Source organism: Phascolarctos cinereus, unplaced genomic scaffold (assembly GCF_003287225.1).
Source record: "Phascolarctos cinereus isolate Bilbo 61053 unplaced genomic scaffold, phaCin_HiC Scaffold_9;HRSCAF=440, whole genome shotgun sequence".
Classification (NCBI taxonomy): domain Eukaryota; kingdom Metazoa; phylum Chordata; class Mammalia; order Diprotodontia; family Phascolarctidae; genus Phascolarctos; species Phascolarctos cinereus.
The window spans coordinates 201,683,076-201,699,840 of NW_027556402.1; the positions used below are offsets into that span (position 1 = coordinate 201,683,076).

Consider the following 16,765-nt stretch of genomic DNA (forward strand, 5'->3'; position numbering starts at 1 on the left):
TGAAAGCTTTTAAGTATGGAACCAGTGGTGGAGTGTAGTCTAAGGACCAAGTTCGGTTTGGAGAGACTTATCATCCTAGTGTGGGCCCCAGGATATGGTTTTCTGGGAGCAAAGCAACTCATTAATCCCCCTGAAAGAGTTGCTTTATATATTAGTAGGAAGAGTACCAAAACAGCTAAAGTCATGGATCCTTGAAATATTGAAGTTTACTAGTTAAATGTAGTTCAGTGCTGGGGTTAATTCATATGTTGTATATTTACTAGAGTGGAGTCAATGGACATTGATCTTTCACCTTCTCCAATGAGAAAAGTAAGTTAATTTATTTGACATCCTTTATCTTTATACAGTTGCTTGCAACTTGATAAGCTCCATGAAAGTGAACCATAGGTAGTTCCACAAATTCTTCCAACTTTGTGATTGACAACATCTTTACTTTGTGTTAGGCTGTATCTGACAGATTTGGTGGTAGGTTCACAAAATACCTTCTGTCCTCTAGATACCTTCTTCCCCTTTAGTCTCTGCCAAGTGCCTGAGCTGAGATGATAAAGTCAGCAAATAATAATAGTGCCAAGAATCCCAGGTTTATGTTTAGGAGTGTTCAGCAGTTATAGGGAAGGTGGAATGTCATAGACCTGTAAATTGTCTGCCTCCAAGGTTGTCAGAACTAGTGTTAATAGCCAACATACAGGTCCAAGATTCAGCTATGTGAGATTGCCAGAATACTTGAGGAGATGAATGCAAGCAGTTCAGTGGTTGTAAAGTATGGCTATAGATTACTTTATTTAAACATTTCAAATAAGAGACTAAATATCTATATCTTAAAATAGATTGCTCCATGGGCCTGGGTCTGGATATTTAATATTTCTTCTAGATGTATTTATTTGATTCAAGCTCCTTTGCCTGACAATCAAGGTCGTCCCTGATTTGGTGCCAGTCTGCCTTTCCTGGTTTATTTCAGCACACTCCCCTCCACACAGTCTACTGCAGCCATCCCTCAGACATGTGGTATACTCCTGTGCCTCCACAATCTTTCCTTATGAAACAATCCTGCAAACTACTACTGCACTCTCTAGGTCTAGAATGTGTCCTCCCTCTCCCTCCCTCTCTTTACTTGTTTTATTCCTACTCATCCTTTAGATTCTAATTCACATTTCATCTCTAGCAGGAAGCCTTCCCTGATTCCCTGGTCGTTAAGGACCTTGCATCTCAGACCCTCACACGGTGCTTTGTTTGTGCCCTTCTAGGACCCTTCACCTGTCACATTATGTGGCAGCTATTTGTGTTGCTGTCTTGTGCCCTGACCCAGTGAAGGCAGAAGCAGGTCTTACCTGAAGTTGAATCTCCCTAGTAATAAGCACCCTGTGTGAACCATCTTTGAGGCAGATTTTTTTTTAACTGGCTTTATGATTCCATCTGTGAAGGGAGCTCTGGGGAGGCCCTCTGCTGAGAAGTTAAGGAATTTGCCCAGGGTCCTACCCGTTATGTATCAGGGCCATCACCTAAACACACCGAAGGCTATCTCTACTCGTTGGGCTAGTTAAAGCATAGACTATTAAAATTAATACTCAGTTAAGAGTATGGAATTTTAGAGTGGGAAAGGGCCTTGAGTATTTTGTTGAATTAATTTTTTTTTTGCTTTTTGGTGAGGCAGTTGGGGTTTAGTGGTTTGCCCAGGATCACACAGCTAGTAAGTATCTGAGGCCGGATTATTTTGTTTAATTATACAGAGATAGGGATGGGACTTGTGGTTCCATTGGTACAAGGTGCTCTTGGGCAAGCATCTTCTCTGAAACTGAGAGTTGCAGAGAGTTGCCTAGAGCATTGAGAGGGGAAGTGATCTGCCCAGGGTCACATAGACGGCACATGTCAGAGGCAGGACTTGAACCATATCTTCCTGGTTCTGTCTCCTGTACCAGCTTACCTGATGAGGTAATTATAATTAATTCCTTTCTGTTTCTCTGAAAAGGAAGTTGACTATGTCTAGACTAAGAAACTTGGACTGCATTCAGTGTACAGTAAGGAGCCATTAAAAGATTTCTGAGCAGGGCAGTGGCATGATTATTTCTGTGTTTGATGGACTAGAATGGAATGAGACAAGAGAATAAGGAGGTTGTGGTGATGGTGCAGGTGCAAGGTGATGAGAGAGTGAAGCAGGGGAGCAACAGTGAAAATAGAAATGGAAAAATAGCAGGAGAGATGTTGGAGACACATACTTAGAAAAGAAGTGAGGGAAACTGCAAAGAGAAGAGAATCTGAGTCTCTTGTTCTTAGCCTGATCCTCTGTCCATTATTCCTGGGGGGTTAATTTAATGTAAGATTGCAGTGTCCTTTCTCGGAGATTTTCGATAAGATATTTTAAAAAACCCAACTCTTAATATCATCTATGCTGTAATCACATTCTGCTTTGTATCATAGAAGTTTTTATATATCTTAGAACACTCCCATACTTGAGATTGTAAGATTCTTGAGAGCAGGTACTGTGTTATTTTTCACCTTTGCATCCTTAATTCCCAGCACAGGGTTGTGAACATAGCAAGTGCTCAATAAATATTTCTTGAATTGAAAAAAAGAATTTGATTCTGAAATCTTTTGTGCTCCATCTCTTCAAAAAGTTGTCAGTGAGCTCACGTAAAATATCATATCAATTATGCTGTTGATCTTACTAAAATATTTGTAATGGAAAATACTAATTTTATAACATTTCGTGTTTTTTAAACATTTAACTTAGCTTGAGACAGCAGCAGGCCCTGCAAGGCTCTCACTGATCAGTCCACCTCAAGATGGACGAATGGGTATGTAAAAATAGCATTCTTGCAGCTTCATCCTAAATTATTTCATACACACATATGTACACACATACACACACACACACACACACATACATGAAATGGGATTCCAATCTATAGCCATTGTTAAGAACAATTTTGGAACTCTTGACTTCAGAGCCAGTTAACAAGTCTCACAACAAAGTCAAACTCATGACTTTATGTTCAAATTGGTTTTGACCAAACATTTCTGTTGTTTAACTTGACCCCTCACCTTTTTCAGTGTACTTGGTTCCAAATGGCGGTTTCTAGAAATCAGCTCCATATCTCTGCCATCATCACTTCATCTCATTGTGTAGGATTTTGTGTAGATTTCGACAAAGATTGCGATAGGAAGAACAGCATGAGCCAGAGCTTGGGGGTTCACAGAGCGTAGCACATCTCTGGGTGATGGGAATGTGAAAACCTAACCAAAAACAATAGCTGCCTTCCAGTCTTTAAAAAGCTGTCACATGGAAGAGAGAATAGATCTGTTCTGCCTGCCCTGGAGGGATGAATTTGGAACTGTGGGTAGAAGCTTCAAAGAAGCAGGTTGAGGCTTGATACAAGGAGAAACATCAATCATCAAAATCTATCCAAAAGGTGGGCTAGCTGCCCCAGAAGGTGGGGGGTTGCCTTCACTCGAGGTCTTTATCGGCTTCCTCTCAGCTTGAGCACCGGACAGCAGAAAGAACGTTGAGCTTTGAGTCAGAGGATCCAGGTCTAAGCCTAACCTGGCTGCTAATTGGATGTGTGGCTGTGACCAAGACACTTCTCTCTGGGCCTTAGTTTCTTCATCTGTTAAAAGAAGCAGTTGGAAAAATCTGAGAGGACGTATGAAATAATGCAAAGTGAAGTGAGTAGAATCAGGAAACACTGTACACATTACCAAGGATATTATAATGATAACTGTGAAACACGTAGGTCCTCTGATCAATGCAGTGATCTGTGGCAGTTCCTAAGAACTCATGATGAAGAACTGCTGTCCACCTCCATAGAGAGAGCTGATGGACTCTGAGTTGCATGTCTTTCACTTTCTTTTCTTCCTCTTTGTTACAGCATGATTGATATGAAAATATGTTTTTCATAACTTCACACATATAATGGATATCTTGTTGCTTGCTTTCTCACTGGGTGGGGAAGGAGCTAGAAGGATGGAGAGAATTTGGTACTCAAAACTTAAAAAAAGAATGTTAAAAGTAAAATATTTAAAAATTAAAACATTTTTTAAAAAATCATTGAACTAATAAAGCTGTTAAAAAAAAAAAAGCAGTTGGACTAGTTTATCTAGAAGATCCCTTCTAATCCTTTGAAATAGTCCTGCACATTATTGATATCTTTGTCTTCCTAAAGTTCACATGTAGTAACCCATTCCTTTACTCAGAAACTTTAAGTGGCTCCCCATTGCCTTACAAATGAATTACCCATCCCAGAGCCTCATATTCAGAACCCTCTACAACCTAGACCTCACTGCCTTTTCACCTTCTACTCCCACTATTTTGCATTCTTAATCTTTTTTTAAATTAATTTATTTTAATTTATCAACAATCACTTCCATATACTTTTGAGTTTAAAGTTTTTCTCCCCCTCCCTTCCCACCACTGTCCCCAAGGTGGTGCACAATCTGATATAGGCTATACATATACATTCCTATTAAACATATTTTCACATTAGTGCTGTTGTAAGTAAGAATTAGAACCAATAGGAGGAACCACCAGAAAGAGGAAACAAAACTCAACAGAAGAAAAAAAAAGTAGCGAATAGTATGCTTCAATCTGCATTCAAACTCCATATTTCTTTCTTTGAATGTGGATAGCATTTTCCATCACGAGGCCTTTGAAGATGTCTTAGATCTTTGTATTGCTGGGAAGAGTTAAGTTTATCAATATTAGTCATTGCACAACGTGGCTGTTATTGTGTACGACGTTCTCCTGGGTCTGCTCACTTCACTCAGCAGCAGACCATACAAGTCTTTCCAGGTTTTTCTGAAGTCAGCCTGTTCATCATTTCTCATAGCACAATAGTATTCCATTACATTCATATACCACAACTTGTTTAGCCATTCCCCAATTGATTGGCATCCTCTCAATTTCCAATTCTTTTCCACCACAAAAAGAGCTGCTATAAATATTTTTGTACATGTGGGTCCTTTTCCCATTTGTATGATCTCGTTGGGATATAGCCCTAGAAGTGCTATTGCTGGGTCAAAGGGTATGCACATTTTGATAGCCCTTTGGCCATAGTTCCAAATGGCTCTCCAGAATGGTTGGATCATTTCACAACTCCACCAACAATGCATTAGTGTTCTAATTTTCCCACATCTTCTGCAACACTTATCATTTTCTTGTTTTGTCATCTTGGCCAATCTGATAGGTGTGATGTGGTACCTCAGAGTTGTTTTGATTTGCATTTCTCTAATCAATAGTGATTTAGAGCATTTTTTCATATAACTATAGATTGCATTCTTAATCCTAACCACAGCCAGAGCTGTAAGTGGAAGATGGTCAACAACAGCTACTGGGACTTTACGCTAGTGTAGCAAAAATGAGAGGACACTTAAAACACTTTCAGTCTTTTAGCATCTTAGAAACAACTGAACTTTGTGCCTAAGTAGGTTGAATAATTAGCTAAAATAGGAAACTCCCAGGGTAGCTCCACGTTTCTGCCTACCATCTCTGCCATGCCCTTCTCAAGTAAACTCCTGGGCCCTCCTTCCTTCCCTTCTCTTCATCTAATGTTTTCCCAAGATCCTACCCTAACTCCCACCCCTTTTATAATGCATATCCCAAACATGCTTGCTTTGGGGTATAAAAGTTGCTCATTTTTGTTTTGCCTGTAGTAGTAATTCTCAATGATTTTTGGTTCCAGGAACCCACAAAAAGTGTGTTGTGAATCCCTAGAGTAATTTAATGTTCTGCTCATAGTATTTTTAGTTTTTATTCATTAAATGCTAACTACATAGATAATTTCTGCTTCCAAAAGTTCCAAATTTAAAATTGATAATTTTTTTTGCCTAAAAGTTTAAAACTAAATATAAAATTATAAAATTCAAATGACAAAATAATCGTGCATATTTTATGGGGGACATTCCATAAGAAATAAAAGAAGTAATACAGCCAGACCTCATATATTATGATGATCTGTAATACTTCATATTGAATTTCTTTAATAATTTTTGTTAAATATAAATAAAAATGCAATAAATTTCATCTTATAAGAAACTTCACATACTATGCTAATCATATGTAAACTTAGTTTTGGTGGACTTTTTTTGTTTGAGCAAAAGTTTGAAATATTTGGCTCAACAATAGTCTTAAATCTAGTTTTTCATCGAGTTTAATTCTGTATTTTTATTTAAAACAAGAATAAAATTAAAATACTCATTCACCCAAAAATATGGGGAGGAGTATGAAAATTTTACAAGTTCTCTTGCTGAGAAATGGAACTTAATTTTTTTTTTAGCCAAAAATGTATAAGGGTGTCAATTTTGAATGATGTTTGTAGTCCCAAATCAATTGAAAAAAATCATTTTTCTTTTTCATCTGTTGTCAGTTCACCAGCCCTAGACCTAAAAGACTTGTCAAATGGGCTGTGAATCCAATTTGATTTATTGTAAATTTCTGGAAAATTGTTTTATTCATTGAAAGTAACTTCTAAGAATTTTAGATGCTCCCAGATGTCTTTCTTGACGGCCTGATCCAAGGCTAGTTCAGAGATAGTTCCAAGGACAGAGCTAAAGCTCTAAGGAGAGTTCATTTTGTAGTAAGAGATGATGTAATGTCATAAAGCGCGCAGTACTGTTCCCAATTGTGTAGTTCCAAAATTTTAGTTTCTTAATCACGTCTTTTACCTTGAACATTGAAAATTTATATTTGTGCCCTATAATAATGTGTTGAGCTCATTAATTTTTAAAAAAGATATCTGCCAAATATGGTAATCTTCTTAGTCATTTCACTTGTACATTCAGGTGAAAAGGATGGTCGGTGAAGGTAACAACTAACTCGTTTTTCAAATCCACTAGATGAGTAATAATCTGACTGGGGGAAAGTCACCCAGCAGCTGTCTGTTAGAAGCGTAACATGCTTGCTACCCATGTCTTTGCACGAAATGATAAATAACCAAGTAGGTCTTGATTTTATAAAATGAGTCATTGTGGCTGTCTGTTTGGTGTCAGCACTTCTATGTGGATGCTTTAGTGTGTCTGTACTATATTTGCATTCGTTTTTTCAGTACATGAAACGGCACCCCTAAATTGCTGAGCCGTCAATTATGCTCTGTCTGTACACATTCCACAGCAAGAGGACCGACTGATTTGTTTCCCTTCAAAGTATGAATTAGGTTAAAAATGTTTTCTCCTTCTCTTAACTGATGGCAAAACAGCATATTTTCCTCTACTTTACCATTCTGCAGATGTATCTTATAAACATAATTAAAATTGTTGGGTTACGAATATTAGCTGTCCCACCTAAATTGCAGAGCAGAAGTGTTCTTTTTGTAGGTTTTTCTCCAATAACTGTTTCAGAACTTTTTGATGCAATAATGTCCAAAGTTAAACTTGATAATTGCTTTGGCACATGTCAGAATTAAATTTTTCTGTAATGATGTGAGCTTCCTTATTTATTTTATTTTTTGCAGTTTGATAACTTATTAAATATGAAGTTCAAATTGCTTTTTTTACTTGTTTATTCACAGAAAAAAATGAGTCAATATTGTGTGTTTCCAGATCTTGTTCTGTCCACTTAAAAAAATCAACAGGCTTATCAATATTGCTTTCATGTTTTGACTGTAAATGGCAAGACAAAAGGAAAAGTTTTCAGCTGCTATATGCAAGAACTCCACAAATTATACATTGCGATCATGGATAGTCATTTTATCCAATAAATGAGGAACCAAATTTAATGTATTCTTCATTGTATTTCGTCTTTATCATTCTTGTAATTCAGGTATCTCAAACATCTTTGTGCATTATTCAGAATTATGATTTATCCATTGACTTTTACTAATTTTTGGATTATAGTATGCTGAATTTGAATGAATATTTTGAGATTCCTCATTAAGACATCTTAAAGCATTCTTTTTTTAATGTACTTCTAGTCTCAATCCAGTGATCCATTGGGACTGTTATAATTTTTCAAATAAAATGAAAATATTCATACAAAACTTTCATTTTTGTATTTAATAACTTGTTAAATATATATTAATTCTATGCCAGTACAATTGATATAAATGTGTATTCCTGTGTATTTCCAATAGACAGGCATTAGGACACTTATGCAGCTAAACACTACTGTCACATTTATACATGGACTCTAGAATATATGGCTACTTAACCAGTTAACAAAAATGAGTAGCTAGTTATAATATAAAGAATTTGTTTTTCTACTGGCTAATGACAAATGCTATATGAAGTGATAGATGTACCCAAAATTTAGTTGCATATATTGTTTTAACAGTGTATGTATATAAATTAACCTTTGTAAGAAAACAGTCTCTTCAGACTTAACTTTCTTCCCTTTTATACACGGGCTACACATTCATAGAAACTCTAGTGAAAGGCTGACCAATGTCACCAACCAGATTGAAAATCCACCAGATAGAAGAAGAATAATAACATAAGCAGGAATAAGTTTAAATTGGAAAACAGCCTTAGTACTGCATTGAGAGGCTATGAGCTTTGTTTCTGCCAAGCCACGAGAATGACAATAAGGGCACTACTGTGATGTACAGAATACAAAAGAGGGTATGCATATGCTTTGGAACGTTTTTGGGGGAATCAGTTTACATCAAATGTTGAATCCTTGTGGTATTTTGGAAATAATTTGATGATTGATTGAGAAACTGTAAGAATAATTAAGCGTAGAAGTGGTCAGAGTTTGATGTAATTGCTGCGAGAACACCAGTAGTTGTGTTCGTGATCATGATGGTTCCAGATCACTGCAGAAACTAACCTATAATGTTTGGAACACACATGTTCTTGTTGTCATATATGTGTGTGTAGATAGATACTTTATACATATATAGTATATGTAATATAATTGGACAGTTGTTTACTGATTAAGAAACCATTAAAGAATTTTTAGCATAAACCCTTTTGGACCATCACAAACCCTCATGGGGGGTTCACAAACAACTAAATGGGAACCACCGCCCTACAGTAATGAAAGCACAGGTTCAGATAAGAATAATAGCTCATGTTATCAAGTTTATAAAATGCCTTACATAGTTTTTTTAGTTGCTTCTCACAAACACCTTGTGTAGGTATAGGGATAGGCACAGAGTCACAGATTTTAGATCAGAGTATTTAGAGCTGGAAGGGAACATAGAGATTATTTTGTTCAACCCATTTTACAGATGAGAGAATTAAGGCCTCCAGAAGGAAGGTAACTTAACTGAGGCCACACAGGTAGAAAGTAACAGAGCTGGATTTTGAACCTGGTTCCTCTGACTCCATGTGCAAGTCTCTTCCTCCAATACCACACTATGATGTCCTACAGCTTTACATTCTGTGGAGTGAGAGAGCCAGAACTGGAGCCCAGGTTTTCTGGACACACACACACACACACACACACACACACACACACAAAATGTGTATGTGCATTGTTCAGCCATATTTATCTATACTCAAGTGTATGTTTGGCATAGGAGTTACACTCTTGTGCATCGTGGGGCAAGAAAGTTGTGTCCTAAACATTAATACATTAAGTAACATTTATTTGAGGAAAAAATGATAAAAAAAAATTAAGTAGAATCAGAGCAAATTGTTTTATCTTTCTAAAAGGTGTCTTATTGAAGCAAGTATAATATTTTAAAACATTATTTCACAGGAATTGTTTCTCACAGAGGGCCCCAGCTAATTGGACTTTCCTCAAGCCAGAATAGCGTATCAAGGTCTGTATGGTCATTTATGTGTACATAAAGGAGGAGGATATGTTGTATGTTTAATGTTATCTTGTAATCATTTTGTTGTTAGGAAATTGCTTACTTCGTATTTTTCCTTATTGAATATATTGTATATATAGTTTATTGATTGATTCTTATAATGTTAGGAAATGTTGAATCATTGTTTTGGAACTTTGCCCACTAAAGTGAACGAAGTATGTTGTTATTGTGTGTAATCATCAAAGAAATGTGTTAAAGTAAGAATTTCTCTTATGGCATCCAAGGAAATCGGAAAGGCTAACATTTTAAAAAGTAAACATGGAAGTGAGCGCCCTCGCTTGTTTCAAGTTTCGTCATCCAGAACTGTGGCTCTGCTTGTTTCCTTTTTGGTGCCATTAGGGTTGATAGCTCAGTAGATCTAGTCCATCCACTTTGGAAGTTTTATTTATTTATTTTTTATGACTCATCTCCATTTTCCTCTAGGATCAAAGTATAAAATCCTTTGGCTTTTAAAAAGCCCTTCACAAACTGGCCTCACCTACCTTTCCAACCTTTTAAATTATTATTCCACTGCCCACTCTTTAGTCAAATCGACTTTACTGTATCTCATCCCTAATACTCTGTCTTCCATCCCTTTGCTTTTGCACTGGTTTTCTCCCATTCCTAGAATGCTCTCCCTCTTTATCTTTTCTTCTTCCTTCTTTTCTTGCTTCCTTCAAAATTCAGCTCAAACACCACCTGCTTTGTGGAACCTCCAGTACCACTATAGCCCCTCTTCCCTCCAAATTACCTTATATTTTTTTGGCCTCCCCCAATAGGATGTAATGTCCTTGAGAGTGAGGAGGACAGTCTACTGGTCTAGCTTTATCTAGTGCTATTTCTCGTCCCATATTTTGTGTGCTACCCACACCAGACTCTTCTCCATTTCCTTTCTGGCCTTCCCTGTCTCTAAACTTTTACCTACATCATTTTCCACGCCTGGAATAACTTCCCTCATCTCTTTTTCTCCTCTCTTCCCCTTAGCCTCCTTCCTTTAAGATGTCTACTCAGTTGCCCCATTGTCCATGAACCTTCCCTTGCCTTTCCATTTTAAAGTGCTCGCCCCTCAGATTTCTGACAGCATTTTACCTGTTATCTTTTCTTAGCCTTGTACCATAGTCATTTGTGTTCTTTCCATCAAATTGTAAGTTCCTTGAGAATGTATGTTTGCTGTTTTTCATCTGCCCTTGTATTCCTAGAGTCTGACCTTGAGTCACATCACCTCCTTAGCTATGAAGGGAAGGAGTTGGAGCAACGACCTCGGAGGTCCCTTCTAGTTCCATATCTATGATATGAAATTGACATTAATTGTTAATGATAGTGCTTGACTTGTTCTTGGTGAGGAATGCTGGTTTTGTCTGTAGTCTAGCCATGCCTCTTCCCATTTATGTACATATATACAGTTTCCATTTTAAAATCCAGGACTGGGGCTTTCTATTTATCATGGTTAAGTTTCCTCTTGTTAGGTTTGCCCATAATCCTAGTCTTACATGAATGAGAATGATTAGAAACAGCTTTCATGTGCGTGAGGGAGCCTCCTTGTTCTCTCAGGAGCTCTTGGTATCTGCAGATGACATGAAGCTGGGAGGGACAGCTAAAACTTTGGGTGATGGAGTCAGAATCCAAAAGGACTCAACAGGTGAGAAAGTTGCGTGGAATCTTAATAATATGAAATTTAATGAAGACAAATGGAATATCCTACACTTGTGTTCCCCAAAATTAATTTCATGGGGACAAAATTGGATAGGAATACCCAGAGAGAAGCTCGGATGAAAAAAAGATCTTGGTGAACTCTAAGCTAACATTATGAGATAATAGTACAAAACAGGGGCCCAAAAAGCTAAACTGCATGAGAGGAATGTGGTTGGTGTCCAGGCCTTGGGAAGTGATAGCCTCTCTTTGTTCTGCTCTAACCATACCGTAGCTCAGACGGCATCCTATATTCTGATGGCATATTTTAGGATGGGCTTTGATAAGTCGGAGGACCTCTGAAGGAAAGCTTAGAGCCCAGTGGATGATCTTGACATACAAGGATTTGGTGACGCATAAGTTGGAAAACAGAAAACACGCATGTTAGCTCTCTAAAATGCTTGAAGGAAAGGGAGTTAAATTGTTCTGTTTGGCCTCAAAGGGAGCCACTAGGACCAATGGATGGAAATTTCAGGGAATTATTTTTAGTCTGAATAAGGAAAAACTTCATAATAATTAGAGCTGCCTAAAAGAAGAACAGGCTGCTGGGGGTCGTAGATTCCCCTTCACTTGAGTTCTTTGAAGAAGAACGCATTCATTGTCCTCTTGTTGAGGATGTTGCAAAGGTGATCTCAGGTATGGGCTGAACTGGATGGCTTTTGAGGTTGAGGTTCTGTGATTCTCCACTCTTTATTCACTTTCCTATAGTACCCAACCAAGCTTCCCGAAGGACACATCTGCTTCCTTTTTTTGGTTATTTGGTTATTATCAACATATGAATAAGCTCCCAGAATTCAATGATAATCACTTTTCAGGGGGTAAAGGTTTCATATTCTCATTTATTCTAATCTTTAAAAGTTTATTGTGACTGGTATGGTAAGGTGTTATATGGTTATTTGAGAATAAGATGAAAATGATAAAGCTGATTGATTTTAAGTTATCTGATAGACAAGAGCGTAGACATCAAACCACTTAACCACTCAACGATTGAGGCAATTGTTCAAAACTCTCAGGTGCAGAGAAGGTATAGACTTGTATTAGTAAAGGGAATTTCCTCATCAGGGAATTCTCTATCACTGAAATCATAGGCTGGTTTTTGTTCCTTTTTCGAAGAGGTCACATGAGTCTGTTATCTGTAAGATAACTTTTAGCATATTCTGTGCCTTACATGGGTGTATAATATGCTTCCTAGTTATGTAAACCATAAGTAAAACCTTGATTATCTGTATAATCATGTATTAATATATGGTATAGTAATTGTATATGTGCAAAAATTATCTATATGTAAATCATGCACTTTGATAAGTAATGTTATATTAAACTAAGGAAAATATGAGGAAGGTAAATCTGCAGCCGAAGGTAAATTTTAAAACCAAATTTAAAAGACTTGGGTTAATCTACAGTGGATTTCATTATTTAGCATGTATAATCAAAATCATGTTGTTAAAAGAAATGTGTTAATGATTATATTGCATTATGTTTAAAAGGACTCCACCATCACAGATTCCTTATAATGGACCTTCACATGTTCTGTCATCTTCCTTGCAAAGTAGAATAGGCATGTGGGATACTTCTGGCTTCAGAGTTCCTCAGTTTACACCTCCTCCATCTCAGTCTTCAGTGCCAAGACAGCCAATTAGCATATCTAATCTTCTGCAGAGGCAATGTTTAGGCAAGTGAATGATCTAATTTTAAAAATTAAGTAACTATAAAAATACTTTAGTTCTTGTATAATAGAGTATTAATTCACTTGTATTCAAGAGTTGTATTTATGAGAGAATTTATTTTAAAGAAAAGCTACCAGTTGAGAAAATAGTGAATATTCATAGGAATTCTGTTTCTAATCCTTTGTGCAGATAATGTAGCTAAAAAATTTATTATTGTTTATTTTTCTGTGGAATTTGTGTTCAGACTTTGGTCTACAGCAGTGATATATATAGATATAGATATAGATATAGATTAGATATAGTTAAGTGACTATGGTCACACAGCTAGGAAGTGTCAAGTGTCTGAGGCTGGATTTGAACTCAAGTCCTCCTGACTCCCAGGCTAGAGCTCTATCCACTGTGCCACCTAGCTGCCTTTTTATTATTGGTTCTTTATAAAAGACTTTAAGTACTCTGGTTCTCTGGTGTACTTGAGAAATGGGAAATCTGAATTTTAAAAATGTGTTCCAATGTGTGTTTCTTGTACTTCCCTAAAGGATGTGTTTATTTGAATTTACAGAGACTGATTTTATTTCCATTTTTCTCAAATACACAAAATTCCAAACTTGTTTTAGGTAGCTATATGTTTTATATGCACTTAACTATAATACATGTGGATGCAGGCATATATATATATATATATATATATATATATATATATATATATATATATATATATATATATATATATATATTTCATATATGCTTATTCTTTATTACAGGATCTACTCTTCTTGGAGGAAACACACTAGGAAGATGATTGTGGTTTTTGTGATGATTGCTTTCCTTTAATTTTTGAGTGGATTCCTCTATCAACATTTGTCTATTAGCCATTTGCATGTTGTGCCCATTTTTCTCGATGCTACAATTAAGTGGATAATGTCATTGAATAAAGAATATTTTTCTTATTTCTTGGAGAACAAACATCTTTCAAAAAAACTTTTCGCATAGTAAAATTATACCCCTTTAAAATGTTAGTCTTTGGGAACAGGTTTAACACTTTAGCATCAATACTATAGTCTGTATATATACTGTATAGACTCTTCTGTGTGTGTTTCATTTTGAGGGAACATGATTTGATCTGTCTTTCTGTAACCCTGCAAACAATGACTATTCCTATTTTGGGTCATCTTTGCTAATTTGCTGACTGTAATGTGGCACATAGGTGCTTGGTACATGTTTATTGACCTGGAATAGAACAAAAAGAACACAGAATTATTGTCAAAAGAGTCAGATTCTAATCCTGGCTCTCTCATTTGCTGCCTCTGTATCCTGGGGCAAATCATCTCACTTCTCTGGGCATGTGTTTCCTCATTTTGTAATGTAAGAGACTAGATGATCTGTGAAGTCACTTCCAGATCCTAAATCCTATGAGCTACTAAATCAACTGGAAAATTAAAAAAGAATTTAGTTTGGTTGGTTAAATCTATTTGGAAGGGATGCTAAAAATTAAAAAGGTGATTTGATGCATTTGTAAAGACAACCCAATGTTTTGTCCAGATTGGCTAAATATTTCGCTTTTTATGTGTATGCTATCACTATCATGCTGATGATAAATAGCCAAAAGTCACTTCCCAATAGATAAGTGGTCGTGAGCAAACAGTTCTCAAAAGAATTGCAAGCTGCCTAAAACCGTATGAAATAAAACTCAGAATTACTAACAGGAAGAAGAATACAAATCAGGATAGGCTTGAGGTTCCATAGCATGACCAGCAAATTGACAAAGCGAATGAAAAATGGAAATAGGCATCATTATCAAGTGCCCTCACCAGGCACTATGGTAGTAGACATTGGAGACAGAAGTATGAAGAATGAAACACTCCCTGCCCTCAAGGAACCTATGTGGAATCATGAATCAGGCCTGCTTTTCTGGAATGAAGTTTGGAATCTTGCTAAGAAAGTGACCAAAAGGCTTAGGACCCAGAGATCTCATTTCTAAGAATATACCCTGAGGACTTAAGTGATAAAAAGAAAGGTTCCATGTGCACCAAAATTTTTGTAGGGTCAAAGAACTAGAAACAAGGTCGATGTGCAGCATGGATTAGGTGCGGCACTTCTTAAGCTGTGGGTCACAGAAACTTTGACAGCAGTAAAAGGTTTCTGGACGCACAACAACCAAAAATTAATTCAAAATCAAAAGCATAATGAATCCGAGGTAGTCCATGTTGCATCTGCAGCCTCCGTTCTGAACACAAAGCATGTGCACTTTGCACTGCGCCTGCCCTCAGGTCATGCCGTGCCAACCAATGCTGCTGAAAGGTGAAAAGGGGTCATGAGTGGAGAACGTTTAAGATGCCCTGGATTAGGGAATAGCTAAACAAGTTGTGATTTGGGACACAATGGACTATTACTACTGCTCAATAAGAAATAATTAATGGAGAGAAGCATAGGGAGACACGTGAACTGAGGCAAACCCAGAAAACCAGCTGCACAGGGACTATAACAGCATAAATGGAAACAACAGCAAAACAGAAACTGAACGTTGAGGAATTATGGAGACGGGGCTTGGCCCCAAGGAAGAAAAATGAGAGTGCATGTCTCTCCCTTCTTTGCAGAGGTGGGCCCAGAGGGTAGGTGTGAAACACCGATTTGGAAGGCAAAGGGGTTAGTTTTGTTGAGCCGTCTCCTCCATCTTTTTAAAGTTTCCATTATTCAAGAAACAGTGAAATTTGTGTTTAAAATGCACTGTGAGGGTTTTAAAGCTCCAGAGATGTTATTTTGCTCATCTGTTAAAAACCAGATAAAATCTTTGTAAGACAAAGCTTGTGAAAATAATAATGCAGGTACTGGAATACAGGGTGTCCCAAAAGTCTTAGTGCAGCTTAAACTTATTAGCAATTATGTCACATAAAGCAAAACTGAAGCCCAGTTATATAAACTATTCCAAAGGCAAGCTCAATCGACAGTTTCTTTCTCAGAAAGAAAATTTACAGTATATCCTTGGTACACTAGAGGGTGCTCTGCCCCCAATAAACTCTACCTACTGTAAAAGTTGAATTTCCTTTCACAACAATAAAAAGCTACCTATCCACGATTGCCTTTGTCACAGTTTATGAAGGAAATAGGCAACATGAATGCAGATTAAGAACTGAGAAGATTAAATATTGTTGTCTTGGCCAACTGTGAGACTGAGGAAGGGAACTCTGAGTGAAAAAAAACCTGACGAATAATAAGACTACAACCAGTCTGTGCAACATACATACGTATATCATAGAGGCAGCTAGGTGTGGTGCCTTGGACAGAGAGCTGGGTCTGGAGTCTAGAAGATCTGACTTCAAATCCTGCCTCAGGCAATAGCTCTGTGGCCTTGGGCAAGTCACTTCACCTCTGCCTCAGTTTCCTCAGCTGTAAAATGGGGATAATAATAGCACCTTCCTCCCAGGATTGTGAGGATCAAACGAGATTTGCAAAAGCACCTGGCACAGGGTCTGCGCCCAGTAGGCTCTGTATAAATGCTAGCTATTCAGCTCTTTGTGTGGTGGCGGAGAATTGGAAATTGAGGGGATGCCCATCAATTGGGGAATGGCTGAACAAGCTGTGGGATATGAATGTAATGGAATAGTGTTGTGCAATAAGAAATGATGAGCAGGCGGACTTCAGAAAAACCTGGAAAGACTTAAATGAACTGATGCTGAGTGAAGTGAGCAG

General features: G+C 37.2%; 1 protein-coding gene across 1 annotated transcript in view; it reads left to right on the forward strand.

Annotated features, from left to right (window-relative positions):
* The window catches only part of RNF212 (ring finger protein 212), a 36,190-nt gene extending 23,099 nt beyond the window's left edge, over positions 1 to 13,091 (forward strand). Inside the window, exons 8-11 of the mRNA XM_020992273.2 lie at positions 264 to 309; positions 2,729 to 2,792; positions 9,629 to 9,692; positions 12,899 to 13,091. Of these exons, the coding sequence (XP_020847932.2) occupies positions 264 to 309; positions 2,729 to 2,792; positions 9,629 to 9,692; positions 12,899 to 13,091 (367 nt within the window). The remainder of the gene's footprint in view (positions 1 to 263; positions 310 to 2,728; positions 2,793 to 9,628; positions 9,693 to 12,898) is intronic.
* Positions 13,092 to 16,765: the final 3,674 nt, after the last annotated feature.